The sequence below is a fragment of the Mus caroli genome, unplaced genomic scaffold (assembly GCF_978045245.1).
Source record: "Mus caroli unplaced genomic scaffold, Mus_caroli_1 scaffold_2, whole genome shotgun sequence".
In the NCBI taxonomy this organism is placed as follows: domain Eukaryota; kingdom Metazoa; phylum Chordata; class Mammalia; order Rodentia; family Muridae; genus Mus; species Mus caroli.
In genome coordinates, this window is record NW_028227257.1 from 48,737,196 (window position 1) to 48,754,432 (window position 17,237).

The 17,237-nt window shown below is 49.7% G+C and overlaps 1 protein-coding gene across 2 annotated transcripts; it reads right to left on the minus strand.

Moving 5' to 3' along the window:
* Positions 1-4,437: 4,437 nt before the first annotated feature.
* Positions 4,438-15,968, minus strand: Cdc25b (cell division cycle 25B). 2 transcript variants are annotated; one of them, XM_021153977.3, is made up of 16 exons: positions 15,562-15,968; positions 14,705-14,826; positions 13,828-13,879; positions 11,778-11,819; positions 11,583-11,619; positions 11,248-11,373; positions 11,034-11,156; positions 10,271-10,405; positions 9,812-9,892; positions 9,549-9,722; positions 9,249-9,341; positions 8,736-8,798; positions 8,476-8,574; positions 8,154-8,287; positions 5,843-5,954; positions 4,438-5,697 (listed from the first exon to the last, which is right to left on the minus strand). In XM_021153977.3, exons 1-16 carry the CDS (start codon positions 15,759-15,761, stop codon positions 5,557-5,559), a joined length of 1,734 nt encoding a protein of 577 aa, XP_021009636.1. In that variant the 5' UTR covers positions 15,762-15,968; the 3' UTR covers positions 4,438-5,556. The 2 variants fall into 2 exon arrangements, with proteins under 2 accessions (XP_021009636.1, XP_021009645.1); XM_021153986.2 differs by lacking the exon at positions 11,034-11,156 and having other exon boundaries at positions 11,203-11,373.
* Positions 15,969-17,237: the final 1,269 nt, after the last annotated feature.

Here is a 17,237-nt window from a genome sequence, read left to right on the forward strand (position 1 = left end):
GTGGCAGTGGTGGCTGGGATGGCCAAAGTCAGCAAAGAGCTAAGTTAGACCATGTTGGCAAAGAGAACAAGGGATACCTCAGACCCAGCTGCCTTATGACTGATAACAGCAGCCCAGGAAGAAGAGTCAGGTCCCCAGAAATTGCAACCTTGATTCCTGAAGAGGCACTGGCTTCAGTCCTAGACCAGCCTTGCTAAGTCCTCTCCAGACAAGGACATAGAACTCAAGCTTCCTTTGTCCTTTCATTGGGGCCTCTGAGAAAATCTTCAGTTAGTCTGGCCTTTCACAGCCTCTAAAATGTTGGGGTTACAGCTGAGCCCCTAGGGTCAGCCAAGACCTCCATCTTAACCAAACATAAAAAGAAGATGCACTGAACCTTGTGGCAAAATCCTATAATCCCAGCTGCTTGGAAGGATAAAACAAAGTCACCCTCAACTACATAGTGAGTTCAAGGCCAGCCTGAGCTTCAGGATGCTCTGTCACAACAGCAAAACCATGAAAGCAAAGAACTGAAAAGAAAAGAGAACAGAGTTGTCACACCTGGTAGGCAGCACTTGCCGAGTTGTGAAGTCCATACAAAACTCTGCAAAACTATAAATAAAGCAGAAGAACAGAATTGAATGATATATATCAATTTTTTAGACTCAGCACTAAAAAACCACCTACTTTATTAATGAGACAACACAATGTCAAAATCATTAGGCCAAACGAAAAAACTATAAACCAAAGAGGACCAACTATAGAATCTATAGGACGTTCATGAGAGACTAAACCAAAGTGCTAAAATAGATATCGGAATAATGATTACCTATGGAATTGGGGTGGCCTAGACCAAGACCAAGATCTGAGAGCCCTAGATATTCTTTACTTAAAAAGACACATAGCCTGCTGGAGGGGGCATATGCCATTAGTCCCAGCAGGACTCAGGAAGTAGAGGCAGGCAGATCTCTGAGTTCAAGGACAGCTTAGTCTTCCAAGTGAGTTCCTGGACAGCCAGGACTACACAGAGGAAAAAAAAAAAAACAACAACAACAAAAAAGAAGACACATGCTAGGGATATAGTTGAATGGTAGAAAGCTGGCTTTGCTGGGTTCAAACCCAGATCTATAAAACCACACTACCATCTTTTTAAAAACACTGTCATTGACCCAGGTCTGGTGGTGCACACCTTTAACCCCGATACTCAGGAGGCAGAGGCAGGTGGATCTCTGTGAGCTGGAGGCCAGTCTGACCTACATAATGAGCACCAGGCCAGTCAGAATTGCACAGTGAGATCCTATCTTTAAATAAAAGTCATTGATAGAGTCATTGAGTAAGAAGTCCATGCAGGAGATGAAGGTTCTCCCTGTTCCTTCCTCAGCCAGGCCACCACAGAGAGCTCCTGTGCTTCTGCCCTACTTGGAAGAGTTGGCAGCACAGTGATGGCTGCTCCCAGGCATCAAGCTGGAGCGCCAGACTGCTCTGATCTCGGCAAAACCACCATGGCTGGCTGGCATCCCAGGAGTTTAAATGCCTCACCTCCTGCCCCATGTTTTCACTTTAAGAGGAACACAGCAGCTTCCCCGAAGAGATGAAGGCAAGCACCTCTGCTTCCCAAGGCAGGGTGCATCCTGGGGTACAGTTTCCTAAGGCAGAGCATATCCTGGGGTATAGCTTCCCAAGGCAGGGTGCATCCTGGAGAAGGCAGAAACCAAGAGGCAAACCCATGATTGCTTAGGATCTCTGCCTTCCTGGCATGGATGACAATGATAAGACTTGTCTCGGAGAGGACTTCAATTTCCAGTCTTTACCAATGCCCTCTGCATTCCCTCTACCTCTCAGTCCTTGGATAAAATGTGCATGCAGGCTGAGAAGACAGAATGTCTAAAGGTGTCTGTGGCATACAAAGTACCCCATGACTACTGTTATGACTATGGCTTAAGTGGGGACCCATAGATCAGGTGCTATGTAACAGTTTCCATCTTGCTCAGAAACTCCTTAAGCAGGAAATAAACATCTCAAAATAGCTTCAGGAAGTCCCTGAAACTGAGCAGATTCAGTAGACCCCTCCCAGGCAGTTTCAAAATGAGCCAGGGGTGGGAGTAGGAGATGGTTACACACACAGTTGATCCCAGTTGATCTCTCTGAGTTCAAGGCCAGCCTGATCTTCAAAGCTAAGGCCAGGACAGCCAAGGCCACACAAAGAAACCCTGTCTGGGAAAAAAAAATGAAAGAAAGAAATAAAAGCTGAGATGCCCTTTTAGAAAAAGTGATACTGAGCTGAAAAGAAAAGAATAGAAAAGAAAAGAAAAGAAAAGAAAGAGAAAAAGAAAAAGAAAAAGAAAAAGAAAAAGAAAAAGAAAAAGAAAAAGAAAAAGAAAAAGAAAAAGATTCTGAGAGGATAAAAGCTTCAAAGAAGATTAAGAGCTGCCTGGAAGAAATTTATACCAACAGAGGCATCTGGAAAGGACGTGCTCCAACCTGTTGAGCTGCCTACCAGCAGTGCAGTGAGCTCCAGGTTTCCTACATTTTGTGAACTGTTACCCATGCTGGCCAGGCCTCGGTGATGCCATTGTCTTTGAGTCATTTCTGCTCCTATAAAATTCACTGGATCACCAAGGTGGACCCATGCATGGGTTTGCTGTCTCAGGTGAGTAGACTGGCCAGTTTTATGTCACCTTGACACAAGCTAGAGTCATCTGAAAGGAAGGAGCCTCAACTGAGAAAATGTCTAAGATCCAGAGGTAGGGCCTAGCCCATTGTGGGTGGTACTATCTTTGGGTTGGTGGTCCTGGGTTCTACAAGAAAGCAGGCTGAGCAAGCCATGGAAGCAAGCCAGTAAGCAGCGCACTCCATAGCTTTTGTGTCAGCTCCTGCCTCCAGGCTCCCGCCCTGGTTGAGTTCCTGTCCTGACTTCCTTTGATGATGAACAGAGCTGTGGAAGTGTAAGCCAAATAAACCCTCTTGCTCCCCAAGGTGCTTTGGCCGTGGTGTTTTGTTGCAGCAATAGAAACTGTAAGTAGGACAAGTGTATTTCCTCTCCCCACGAAAAGCTTTGTCACACAACACAGGGACATCACCAGGTTGCATGAGGCCTGGGCTTCATAGGCTTCATTCTGTCCAGGGACAATATAGACAGATGACAGCAGAAGCAGGGCAGCCTGGCCCTAGCTGCCACCCTGATGCTCCCAAAGGTGTGGGGTGACGGACATGTCCTGGGTAGGATGGAATGTCTCTACTTCTGTCTGCTGTGTTCTCAGGGCAGGTAAGTGCGTGCCTTCTCAGAGCCTCCAGTTGCTTTTCTGTGACATCAGACTGAGTTCAGAGTGGGTTAGAGTTTCCCATTCTTCATCTATCTTCTTGTATAGGTATGCAGAATGTGCCTTTTTCTGAGGTGAGTTTCTTATCTAGGTAGATGCTGTTTAGTGGGGAATCTCTCATGATCCTCCCTTCATCCACAAAACCCAGGGCCTAGACCATTAAAGCCACATCCCAGCATAGCCCATTTTCTGTGCTGTTCAGGGTGCTCTAGACCAAGGATAACTGTAAAATTGGGCAGACAATCATTTTTCTATCTACTACAGAATAAACCCCCTAGAAAATGAGACTTGTACCAGAGGTGTACATACTCTGGGTCACTACCTCCTACCCAGTGAGCCATACCCCAGCCTGAATGCACTGTTGCTCAAAAGAGCCTATAACCACAGAGCTCATATTTAGGGGTCATTTTTTACAGGTATTTAAAAAAAGGATTTCCAGCATAGGGCAGGCTGGCACACACCTTTATTTTAGCTCAGGAGGCAGAGGCAGACTGATCTCTAGGAATTTGAGGCCAGCCTGGTCCCCATCATAAGTTCTAGGCTAGCCAGGACGATATAATAAGACCCTCTTTTATTATTATTATTTTTTTTTTCTTGAGAGGCTTGGTTCATTTGGATTGGCTGTTTTCTGTTCTTCTGAGGAGACACAGCTCAGGGGGAAAGCCTAAATCTTAAGGACTCTGGCATAATCCTTGCAGTTTAGCCTGAGGACAATGGACACCACTGGCAATTCCTGGTGGTGTGGTGAGGTCGCTCTTACCACTAAGAGCAGGGAGAGATGGAGGAGGGGGGACAGGGAGGAGATCCAAAGCCCTAGCAGGAGAGTCATGTATGAGACTCACCATCTAGGGGTGGAGGTGCACGATTACAACCCAAGTATCAAGGAGGTCAAGACAGCAGACACAAGTCTGACATCAGCCTGAGCTACGTAGGGAGGGGACCCTTCCTCTATTTCAAAAAACCAGAGAGAACACAAAAAAAACTTCAGAAGAGAGCATGAAGTATAAGGCCCCTCCCCCAGAAGGTCTTCCCACCTCCACTGGGCTGCCTTTACCCCCATCCTACCCTCCAGTCTGCTATGGTCTTGTCAGTGGCTCCACATAACAAACAGATTATTCAACTTGCTCAGTGCTTTATTGAACCAAGGCCCCAACAGAGGACTCATTGGGGCCTTCCAGCATATGTAGATTCTGAACCCAGAGGTTGCTTCCCCCCCCCCCCATAACGATGCTTCTTTAACATTTCCAAACGCTAAGTGTAACGACTTTGTTCACACACACACATACGCTCCTGCCATAGGCCATCATGCTTACCAAAATACTTGGACCCGGTTTGTGTGCATACATGTATATAATAAGGCACTGTGCATCCATGACCATGCAACAAAGGGCCTAGACTCAAGTCACTAGTACAACACAGAAAAACCACACATACAAGAGGTCTTCTGGGCCAGATATGGAAAGGAGAACAGGGAAGGGCTTCTCAGAGAAAGATCAAACAGCGAAGCTCGGTGACTGCTCCATGGCCCAGCAGCAAGTGCTGAGCAGTGAGGCTCTGAGGTTCACAGTAGTGAGGATGGGGCTTCCAGAGGCTCCTGAGTCAGGCCTTCGCTCCAGCCCTGGGGGTCTTAAAGGAGAAGATCCCTTTCTGGTCTAACAAAAGCCAGGCCTAATGAGTAAGTGATATTTGAATCTCTAGCCCCAAGCTGTACAAGGAAGCCTCCCCAGCTGTCAGTGTGTCAGACAGACAAAAAAAAAAAAAAAAAAAATGAAAGCTACAGGTAAGACTACAACAGAAGAGAAAGCACTTATGCTTCCAATGGAGAGCATAAGTCTATGCAGAGGCCAGGAGAGGAGAGCAGACACAGCCCTGTGTAGCAGAGTAGCATCCTGCATCCAGGCCATGCAAGAAGCTACTGGGCCTAACGGGCTGAGGCTCTTCCCAAAAAGCAGGAAGACAAAGAGTCAACACAAACAAGGAAAAAAGACTGTAAAAGGACTCCCACTGAACACAACAGACTTCTCCTCAGCTGGCATCCACCCTCAGGTTCAGCTCTTTAAGCTGGGACCAGTACCAAGATACAGAAAATGAGTGGAGTGAGACAGGAAAGTTGAGGACAGGGGCAGAGATGTGACACCACACCATGCCCCCAACCCCCTATAGCACCTGAGGCCTCTATCAGGTAGGTGGCCTCATAGGCCCATGGGACCCACTGGCTCCCAAGCCTCACGAGGTAAGGATGGCAGCAGGCTCATCATCACTGGTCTTGCAGCCTGCTACAAAGTTCCCTCCTGCTCCGTTCCCCAGCCCAGCTACGCGTCTTGAGGCGGAAGTTCCTCAGCTCATCCCTGAAAGCCTCGTGGTTCATGGGTCGGTAGTCCTGGGGCTCACAAAAGTTCTAGAGGATGGGAAGATGAAGAGAGCCCATCAGTATGGGAGAAAGAGGAAGTTCTGGGGTGGGGGTTGGGGTGGGGCCTAAAGCCTAGTTGGACCCTGTCCTATAGTCCATGCCAGGAGAGCTGTGGCCATCCCACCCATAGTACCGGATGCTGTGGGAAGAACTCCTTGTAGCCGCCTTTGAGGATGTACATCTCCGGGTAGTACAGGCTGGGGTAGTCGTTAGCTGCACGGTCCCGTTCCCTGATGAAGCGGCACCTGGAGCAACATTGGAGGAGGTTCAGGGCAGGCTACATGTCAGGAAGAGATCCTGGGAAGAGGCCCTGTACACACTGCTTTAAGAGCCTCCCAAGTACACAGACTCCTCAGCACAGGAATGCACCTACTACAAGCCTGGCTACTAGGTAGAGGACACTCCGGTGAAGGCAGAGGTAAACCAGGAGTGGCCACTGTTTCTGGAAAGCTGTTTCATAACCTCTGTTACAGCACTCAATGACACGTCCCAGGAAAGAGGAAGCAAGAGAGTCAAGGTCCTTGACACAGTCAAGGTCCACTCAAGAGTCTGGTCTGGTGGTACAAGCCTGTAATCCTAGCTACATAGAATTCTGGGGCAGGCTGGGTGTGGTGGCGCACGCCTTTAATCCCAGCATTTGGGAGGCAGAGGCAGGCGAATTTCTGAGTTCGAGGCCAGCCTGGTCTACAGAGTGAGTTCCAGGACAGCCAGGGCTATACAGAGAAACCCTGTCTCGAAGGGGAAAAAAAAAAAAAAAAAAAAAAAGAATTCTGAGGCAGAGGGATTATAGGTTCAAGACCTGCCTAAACTATAAAAAGAGCTTAAGGCCAGCTTGGATTTTAGGAAATCCTGTCTCAAAATAAAAGGTAAGGGTGGGAGGTGGCTCAGTGGATAAGAGCACCTGCTGAGTAGACAAGAGGACCTAAGTTCAAATCCCCAGAACGACAAAAAGCCTGTAACCCCAGCATTGGGGGTAGCGGGTAAAACAAGGAGGATTGTTTAGAGTTAGGCTGACAGCCACAAGTTCAAGTTACATGAGAATCCCTATCCCTGTCTCAAGGGAATTAGGTGGAGAGTATACAGCAGAATGTGTAAGCCCTCCTCTGGCTACACACACACACACACACACACACACACACACACACACATTTTTAAGGGCTAAGGGCTGAAGAGAATTATCAGTAGTTAAGAATACTTGTGGCTTTTGCAAAGAATCTAGGGTCAGTTCCCAGTACCAATATGGTAGCTCACAATCATATACGACACCAGCTCTAGGAGATCCAATACACTCTTCTGATGTCTGTAGGCACCAAGCATGTATATGGGGTACACACATACATATAGGCAAAGTGTTTTCATATAGACTTTTTTTTCAAGACAGGGTTTCTCTGTGTAGCCCTGGTTGTCCTGGAACTTGCTCTGTAGACCAGGCTGGCCTTGAACACAGAAATCCGCCTCCCAAGTGCTGAGATTAAAGGTGTGCATCACTACCACCACTGCCTGGGTCAAAATAAACTTCTTTAAAAGTGGGGTAGGGAGCCGTGAGATGGGTCAGCAGGTAAAGGCACTTGCTGAATAGCCCTGGCAACCTGGGCTCAATCCCCGAAACTCCTGTAAACGTGGCAGAAGAGAATTGATTCTTTAAAGTCATCCTCTGGCTTCCACATGCATACCATAATAAACAAACAAACTAACAAATAAAATGTAGTGAGAGGGACTGGGGATAACCCTTACTGGTAGAGGGTTACCTAATATATGTGAAAGATCTAGTTCAGTCTAGTACAGCAACATAGGAAAAAAAAACCACACATACTCCGTCTCCTGGATCAGATGTGGTAAGGACTCAAGGGAGAACAGGAAGGGAGGAACATAAGGATGGAAAAGTGGTCCATTGCCCAGCAGGAACCAGATGAGAAAGCTGGAACCCCCGAGCAGAGGGGAGTGCAGGAGGGATGAGGGCCCTGTACAGGGAATGGGAAAGAGATTCTGGTCCACTGAGACAGATGCTAACAGCTGCCAGGCGGAGCTGGTGGCCACCCTGGACCAGGAGGCAGAGGAATAACCAGAACAAATCATGAATGCAGAGACAGAAGAAAAACTGCTGAAGGAGGGCAATGGACCCCAGTGGTCACCAGCACGGGAACAGGATACCAAGTGCTTGAGTGTCACCGAGAGTGTGGCTTAAACAGTGTCCTCAGATTTTAAGGATGCTACTAGACTGGGCACCAATTTTGTGGAGGTGCAGCCATGGCTAAAAGATGGTCTGATGATGTGAACAGAAAGAAGACCATTGTAAGATATGTTGTCTACAGCAGGAGAGTTAAGCTCAGCTCCAAACTATCATATGCAGCAAGATGCTCCAGCACTCAGTACCAGGCAAAGAAAGCCTAGGGTGGGCACCGGCTGACCACTGACCACAAGGGCAGGACAGAGCTAGGACTCACATTCGTGGTCCACGCTCAGACGAGAATTCACAGTGGAAAATGAGGATGATTCTCTTGTCCAGGCTACAAGGCATGATGGGACGCTGCAGCAGAAAGGTCTCAGCATCCCGTTCCAGGGGCAGGTTCACAGCATTCTGTCAGAGGATCTGGGGGTCAAGCCGTAGCCTGCACCATGCCCCTTCTTGTTCAGTTCCCAGGTAAGTAACCCCACCTCTTGCTGGGCAGAATCCTCCCCATGGGAAATTCACCATGGAAGGTTACTATTCATCTTCTTGGCAAGGAGTCTGAATGGAGGGTCTGGCCTTACCAGCATCTGTCTCACCTTGATATGCCCGCCTTCATACTCATAGGGGTATCTGCAGTCCACAATGACAAATTTCTCCACGATGTTGCTGAACTTGCCTGTCAACAGGGCCACCATCTGTAGGAGGCCATCGGAGTTGGTGCCAGCAGGTGAGGCTGGTAGCCAAGGTTTTCCCTCTCTCTTCTGATGGTCTGTACATGCCGCCCAACCCCAAGGGAAGACAAGAGCCAGAAAAGGTGGTCCCCAGTGCACCTGGAGAGTGGCTCAACCCTGCTTACAGTTTCTGGTGAGATGTACTTGAGGTCTTGGTGTTTGCCATCCACAGTCTGCAGGAGGAAGGCCTGAAGGGGAGCATGAGTCAGAATCAGGGAAAGGAAACGAGGCGAGGGGCAAAGGTCAGAAGGACAGAGGCAGCACCTGCTTTGACCTTCAGTTTCAGCTCTGAGTGGAACCTCTGGGGGCCCGTACCAGGGAAAGAACCTTCTGCAGGTGAAAAAGGAAGGAAAAGCCCTCGACTTTCTTGCTTCCTGCTCTTGGGTTTGAAAGCTAGGGGCTGAGGCAGGAGATTGCACACCGGAGATTTCATTTGGAAATGTTTTTCAAGGCTGAGATATGGCAGATGCCTGGACAGATTTGAGGTGGCATCAGAAGGGGAGCCAGAGGGAAGAGTCTGCATAAGAACAAGAATGGAAAGATACAAGAGGGAAGAGGGGATCTCTGGGACAGATAGCTCTTGCACTAGGGGTCCAGAGCAGATGAAACAGAAGTCTCCTGTGGTCCTAGAACGCTACCTTAGAGTAATCTCCGATCAGTCCACGGTGGTCACTATCCAGGATGTTCTCAATCTCATGACACAGCGACTTTGAGCGAAAGACACGGGCCTTCTGGAAAGCAAGGCAGATGGAGGGTCAGGGAAGAGACTGCCTCTCAGTGCTATTTGGTTGAGACCTTCTTTCTCTGCCACTTAAACTACCTCCTGCCCACTACCCACTGCAACACATCTAGCCAAGAGGGTACACCCAGAGCATCTTCAGCCCAAACACATCCCCAGGTGAGCAGTGACCGCCCAGCCCGTGGAGGAAGGAACTAACAGGTTCTTCAAGCTGCTGCTCTTCCAGGGGTGTCACACTTTTCCTGCGCTTGCTCTGGACAGGCACATCCCGGTCCTGGGGCCGCTCTAGCCTCTTGAGGATGGGTCGGATCACACTGCATGGCATGGATGGGGAGCGGAAGAGCCTCTGGCACTTGCTGAACATGATGAGATCCTGGCAAGAGTAATGTGGCAGGAGTCAGAGCGCCTGGTCCCTCCACCTCCACATCTCCTAAGCTCCAAGGGGACGCTACTGGGCCTCACCTGTTCCTCTTCCTTATCCAGCTTTTTGACCAGTGGGGCACTAATGAGGTTCTCCATGCCTGCGGGGACCTTCTCATCATCCTGAGGTCAAAGCAGTAAGGACAGAATCACAAATGCAAACATGGGTTAACCACGGAGAGTCTTCTCTAGCTTACTCTCCCAGAAACAATAGGCTGTCCCCAGTGCTGCTGACTATGGCAGCATCTTCCACCCCAAAGAGCTGCAGGAACACCCGCTGCTGCTGCTGCTGCTGCTGCTGGGGCTTGCCCTGAGCCAGGAGAAGTACCTTTGTCATGCCTAGCCTCCATTCCTCTGTAGCACCAGCCCAGCTGGTCTTCTGATTGGTCAATATTAGTTCTCTCAAATTCTTCTGGCATTGGGGTAAGATTGTAGTCTTGCTGATTGTCTGGGCTGTCCAAGTGGGGAACAAGTAGGGGCCGGTGGACCAAGGCTGTTTACCTTTAAATCACTCTCTAGGATGTCCACAAATCCGTCATCTTCTTCAGAAGCCCTTTCGACAGGAGTCAAGGAAGAGGAAGACTGTGCCACAGGGCTCAGCTCCTCTACTTCCATCTTCCACTCAGTGGTAAGACACTGTCCAAATGACAACAAGCACAGAATACTCAGGTGGGGACCTGTCACTCCTGGGTGGTTGATGAGGAAGAAGTCTAGACCACCTTTTTCTTCTCCTACTACCTCTTTAAATTTTTTTAGCTTTTATTTATTTATATTATATTTTAAAATTATTTTATATTATAAATATATGAACATATTTATATATAAATAAGTAATATATATTTATAGCTTATTTATTTTCGAGACAGGGTTTCTCTGTGTAGCCTTAGCTGTCCTAGAACTTACTCTGTAGGTCAGGCTGGCCTTGAACTCAAAAATTCCCTTGCTTCTGCCTCCAAAGTGAAGGGATTAAAGGTATACACCACCATACCCAGATTTTTTTATTTTAATTTTTAGCTTTATTTTATGTGTAGGGTATTTTGCCTGCACATATGTCTGTGCACCATTTCCAAACAGTGCCTACAGAAGCCAGAAGAGGGTGTTAGGTCCTCTGGGACTGGTATTATAGAGGGTTGTGAGGTGGGTTGGGTGCTGGGAATTGAACCAGGACCTCTGGAAGAACAACCAGTGCTTTTAACCACTGAGCCATCTCTCCAGCTACCACCTCTCCCCAGAGCTGTTTCTTGGCCTGATTTTCCTTATGTACCATCAAGTCAGGGGCTGAGCTGGGCCTCTGGGTAAAGGCCTGTCTGCGGCTGACCCATTCTGCCAAAGCTTGGGCAGAGCTGGAATGAGGGAGCTCCTGTGGCATCTTGAAGATATATCCATCCTGTGGGCAAGATTGGAGAGGAAATATCAGGATAAACCGTGTGTACCCTTCTCTCCCTGGAGCTCCTCCATCTTGGTCTCTGGAAGCGCACATTCTCTTTGTCCTCTCCAGGACTACTGGCGGCGGCTCGGTAGCCTGCTTCAGTTTTCCTCCAGCTGTCCAGCGCTCGGGAGTTGGTGATGCTCTGTAGCACCGGGCTGTGTTCCAGCAGCCTCACCTAGGGAACCAGACAGGGCAGTAATTACTAAAGGCTGCATTCTGGGTATCACAGAATGCTCCAACTCTGCAGCCCGCCAGATGAAACCCCACCTCCCCCAACTGGTCCAGGAATGCCTGGCTACTTCAAACACCTCTCACAGGTACCCCCATGATGTCCATGCCAACCAGGATGCCTAAGCTCCCTGTCAGGCCTTGGAAGACACTCACTGGTAAGGATCGGAAGCGTTTTATGGTAAACTGCTCACTGCAAACAAACAAACAAACAAACAAGGGCTCAGAGCTATGGAACCAGGGTGGGGCTTGGGGGACAGTGACTTAAAGCAGGCAGGATTTCCTCACACTCAGGGCATCTGCATCGCATGAGACAGCAGGAGGTGGTTAGGGAAGGATGGAAAGACTCACTTTTGAATGACCTGACTGGCTGCCTGAATGGCCTGTTCAAACCTAGGAGAGAGCAGAAATGACCCATTTCACCTGTAGCCCAACATCTACCCCAAGCCTCAGGCCCAAGCCAGGCCCATCCCCAAAGGGACCACAATAAGGACAAGGACAAGGGCTAATGGTTAGGCTAGGGGAGGGGAGAGTGGAAAAGGGGGCACTGTTGGTGGGACCAGGGACCAAGGATGAAGGGTTTGAGGCAGCCTGGGATTGTAAGGACTGCCTTGAATGAAAAGCAGGCCCAGAGAAAGGCAGGGATGGAGACAGCTGGGGCAGGTCACAGGGTCATTAAGACATCACCAAGGCAACAGTCTCGCCTGCCTGCACACACTAGCACAGGCTTTCCACCTGTATGCAAATTACCTTAGTGGGGCCATATGGCCACCATGAAAGGCACCGATCCATCCCATGACAACAGGATAAAGGTACCCTGTAATATAGGTGACCCTGGGGGTGGATGCCAGCAATGTTGGGTTTCCCTTTTTGCTAGGAAAAACTGGCCTGGCTCCCTCCAGGGCAGGAGCTGCTTCGGTGTCTTTCTGGATCAGCCCAGCAGACCCTTTAGCGAGGACTTGAGGACTTGTATACAGGGTTACATTCTCCCCCCCCCCCCCCCCCCCCCCGTCCTGTGGAATTTCCTAAGACCCAAACTCTGTTCCACCCCTTCCTTCTGTCTTACAAGAGGCCAGCCGGCAAGGAATTCCGACAGATGTTCCATTTGAGGCTGAAGCAACAGCTTCTACATACAGGCCCTGCCTTCCAATGTGGCTGGAGCACCTGTCGTGTGGAGCTTACACACACACACACCACACACACACACACACAGAGAGAGAGAGAGAGAGAGAGAGAGCAGCTTCTTTCTGAGAAGCTGTAAATAGTGCAAAGTAAGTGCAGGCTAGAGAGGCACTTAGTCCCCAAGTGGCCCTCAGAGAGGCCTGTGTACAATTTGTAGCAGAGCCTTAGGGGTGAGGGATCTATCTGTGTTGTCACCAAAAAAAAAAAAAACCAACCTACACTCCTCCCATCCCCACCCAATTCTCAGCTTCCTGTTTGTGAATAAACCCCGAGACCAGCCCAGTCTGATCAAAGACATCAGAAGGAAACAGTAACGGCCACCCTAAGCTAGAAGCTCTGGCTGGCAGTGCCCAGCTGTCCCTCCTAATGACTGACAGCTACTCCAGCAGCTGGATGGGAACAGGTGTGCTCTAGAGGGCTCTACTGTGCCATAGCCAAGGAAGAGGTGTCTGCTCAGAGCCAAGACCAGCTTTCTCTCTCCATTCCCTATGGCAAAGAGCCTGGTCAAAAGCATCAAGTGTTAAAGACTGGGAGCTGCTGCTGAGGCAAGCCAGTCTGGCAAGTCTGCAACACGATTTTTGTTTGGCCTAGGTCTTGAGATCTGATCTTACCATATTGGCCTTGAGCTGCCTATCTTTCTTTCTGAGGTTCCTGAGTGCTGGGATTACAGATATGGGCCACCACACCCAGCAGGACCATATTTTTAAATTGGAAAAAAACTTCACATGTACAAAGAATGTGTACAGGGGAAAAAGAAAAATGGGAGCACAAGGAACATCGTTTTTCCAAGTGACAGTGATAGCTAATACAATATCTGGCCCTTCTCTAAATAGGGAGCCAGTTCTCAAGGCTTAGGAAGAAACCAATCCCTCACAATAAGGAGCCTCAGGAGCCTGCTGATTATTTGGTTTCCCTGTAAGAAAGCATGATACTGGGGGCTGGAGAGTGACTGAGTGGCTCAGTGACTGAGAACATTTGTTATTCTTGCAGAGACCTGAGTTCAGTACCCAGCACCCACATATGGCAACTCACAACAACCTGGAATCCAGCCCCAAGGGTTCCAACGCCCTCTCTGGCCTCTCTAGGACCACACGCTTACGTACACATATCCCCAAGTAGAGAAACATATAACACAGAGTTAAAAGTCAAAAAAGAAAGATCAGTCCTCAAGGGCAGGTACCAAGTTCTCAGTGGTGGGACCCCTCCCTTCCCTACTCACGTGCGCTCTGCCATCTGCGGGTCCACAGGGCTGGGAGAGTCCATGCACAGACCTGGTGGGACAGAGAACCTTGGCTTGCAAGTAGCAGCCCTCTCTGCTTACTTTTCCCCCAAGATAGAGAAACCTCTTTCTACTTAAGATCAAGACATACCTTAATGAAACAAAACCTACTTATGAGCCCTAAGCATGGGACATTGCCCCCCAAAGAACACAGGGCTACAGTCTCTATTTACTATGGAAAAGGCATCTACGGTTTTTGTTTTGCTTTTGTTTTTGTTTTTTTTTTAAGATTTATTTATTATTATATGTAAGAACACTGTAGCTGTCTTCAGACACACCAGAAGAGAGCATCAGATCTCATTACGGATGGTTGTGAGCCATCATGTGGTTGCTGGGATTTGAACTCAGGACCTTCAGAAGAGCAGTCAGTGCTCTTAGCCGCTGAGCCATCTTGCCAGCCCTGTTTTTATTTTTTTAAGTACAAGGCTTCCTAAGCATTTGATAATGGTTTTCTAAGGAGAAAAGCTACAGCTTAAGAGAACGTTTCACAAGGACCGACTTTTGGTACTGAGCACCTTCTGGGTGGAGCTGTAGTTTAGTGGCTTCACAGCTAGGTTTCAAATAGGTTAAGATACCATCTCCTATCAAGAGCCATCCTTCCTCAGGCTCCCGGTTTAGATTGGGTGTGGTAAGACCCACAAGAGGTTTGTTTTCTTCATCGTTTTGAAGGCAAGGTGGGAAGACTCTGGGCCCATCAGGCTGTGGAAAGAACGGTGATCTGATGGGCAGAGAATTTAGAAGCTCCAGGAAGTTCGCTGATCTCTTCTGGTGGTGGTGGTGGTGTGTGGGACCCCCTACTAGGGGCCCTGGACCTTACCTGCATCCGAAGATTCTGAGGACTCAGATGACAGGGAGCACTCAGAGGTGCGCCTGGACAGGGATAGGTCTGCCAGCCTGTTCTGGAACGACAGGCTTCCTACTTGAGCTTTTGGGGGCTCACTAGGAAAGGAGAAGAAGCACAGAGGAGGAGAAAAAGAAATGGATGTTGGATTTGGAAGCTGGTGGGTCCGTGCTCCCATGTATTCCCTAACTATGAAAGGCCCATTATCACGGAGAGGAGATCCTAGGACTAGCCTGTATCTTAGTTCAAAGATTTTTCATTCCACTGAGGCCAAAGAGGGTCTTCTCTGGTTTGACTGGTTCAGGAAAGACCCTCCTAAGGGTCTGGAAGAGCCAGGAGGATAGGCAGGAGACAGCCCAGAAGCTCTGTAGACCCTTCTCCTGCTTGTCACATCCTCACCTATCCAGCGTTTTCCTGGAGGCAACAGCTAAGCAAGACCTGGCTTTCTAGTGCAGCTGGACCACCCACCTGGGACCCCACAGGCACGGTTAAGGAGGTGGCCAGTCTTTTGTCAGTTTAAGCCTTAGGGGAGTTTGGCAGATACTGGGTGCTTTCAAAGAGCAGGGCACAACCTTTTAAGACTCACTTCTATGCCAACCTCCTGGTCCTCTGCCTAAGGATAGTGTGCAGGAGGCACAATGAAGGAGCAGTGAGGTAAATGATCCTTAGACGGTCATATCGAGGGTGTAAGTCGCATAGAGCACACTCGTCCCATGTCACTGAAACAAGGCTAAAGGGGTTGGAGTTCTGCACTTCTAGGCTCTGGTGCCTAATCTCTCCTGATCCGGGCCTCCCATTCCACCACCACACCCAGCTCCCTTGGGGCATCCTACCTGCCGAGCCCAGCGAGGTTGTGCATGGTCTGTGTAAGAGTGGTAACCGGAGAGGAGGAAGCTGTAGGCTCCGGAGACCCCAGGAAGCCATCAGACTCAAACTCAAAGCCCAAGAGGTGGCGCGGCCGCTGAATGCCACCCAGCACGCGGGCAGGACTGAGAGTTGAGCCCGGCGCAGACTTCTGCGGGGGTACCTCCATCGTGGCGGGGCAGGCAAAGGCTAGCTAGAGGGCCACAGTACAGCGGTCAGCAGACGCCGACCCAGCTGGCTTGGCTCCGAGAGTGAGCCTGGGGTGAGGGGAAGGAGGGAGGGAAGGGAGGGAGGAAGAGCAATGGGCCTGGGAGTGAGGAGAGGGATGTGGGGAGGAAGGGAGGGGAGGACGCCGAGCTGGGCAGCTGCCACCTCCACCTCCTTATATATTCGAAAAATAACAGCGGCAGCGCCGCCAGACGCCACCAATGGGGGCGCCGGTTCCGGGAGGGCGGGACCAAGGGCGGGGCTGAGGCTGAGGCTGGACCAGCTACTTCTGCCCGCCTGGCTTCTTAGGGTGACTCCGGGAGTTGGGTTAACCCCCTGCTCCACACGTACCGCCCCGCCCCCGCCCGCTCCCATTGACACGAGAATCCTGGGCCTCCAGGATATTGCCTCCTGGGACAGGGTTTGGAGGTGGGAGCAGCCCTCTACCCTCAGAGGGAGTAGCCACCCCCTAGGGTGGCCTCGTAAGGAGCCCTCGCGTTTACCATCATGCACGTTCACCAGTAAGGGACGGTGCGACGCTCTGCTTGAGCCCAGGACGTTTGCCAAGTATGCTGTGAGCACTGCGTTCCCTGTCCAGTTCACAGAACCCAGCGTTGAAAAGTTCCTTAACTCGTTTAAGGTTACAGGTTCGGTTGAGTGGCAGAGACATAGAAGCTCCCGCAGGGACTCCTCTGATGGTGCAGCCTCCTGTCATCGTCCCTGGGCCTCACAGAGCAGCTGCAGTCATTCGCTGGCAGCCCTTTGCGAGGCACAGAGGAACTGCTGGGTTCTGGGGCGCCAGAGTTTAGATGTGACCCCACTGAGCCTATTCTCCTGAGAATTAGACGCTTAGATTTAGGCAATGATTTCTGCAATACACAGTTGGGACATGCCACCAGAGAACCCAATTAGGGAAAAAAAGATCTCACACCCACTTGGCTAATTTGGGGTTAATAGCACCATATTTAGTGTTTCTTTGAAGGTGAAAGAGGCTGAATTTGCTATTAGTTTACAATGAGCGTTTTCTAATGACCTAATCACCTTGCAGCTGAGTCTGTTTTCCTGGAATGAGCTGGGAAGGACCTAGTGAGCAGTTGAGAACTTTTTCAAATTCTGCAGTGAAGGTGTGGCTTCTGGGATGGGATTGTGGGGTGCCGTACAGGATGTAGGAGCTGAGAGCAGCCTTCACTGTTTTAATCACCACCCTAGGTTCACCAGGTAGGGATGGCAAAAGGGTAATGAAGGGTAGGGATGGGGTCTAAGAGGTTCAGCTGTGTGTGAAGGAGGACGACACTAGCCACACCTGAGTGCAGTGACCAAAGTAGGAGACACAACCGGTCTTTTCTTTCAACATTTTGCCCAGTTCCTGTGCTATGTTAGGAACTTATATACTGCTACTGGGGACCCATTTCTTATTCCTGTCATAGGACAAGCTCCA

Excerpts from the sequence above, each read along its gene's own strand:
- Cdc25b (XM_021153977.3), bottom strand. The coding sequence starts at position 15,761 with ATGGAGGTACCCCCGCAGAAGTCTGCGCCGGGCTCAACTCTCAGTCCT. Across the intron at positions 13,880-14,704 it reads CTCAGAATCTTCGGATGCAG|GTCTGTGCATGGACTCTCCC; the intron begins GTAAGGTCCAGG and ends CTGTCCCACCAG. Across the intron at positions 5,955-8,153 it reads TCTGAGCGTGGACCACGAAT|GTGCCGCTTCATCAGGGAAC; the intron begins GTGAGTCCTAGC and ends ATGTTGCTCCAG.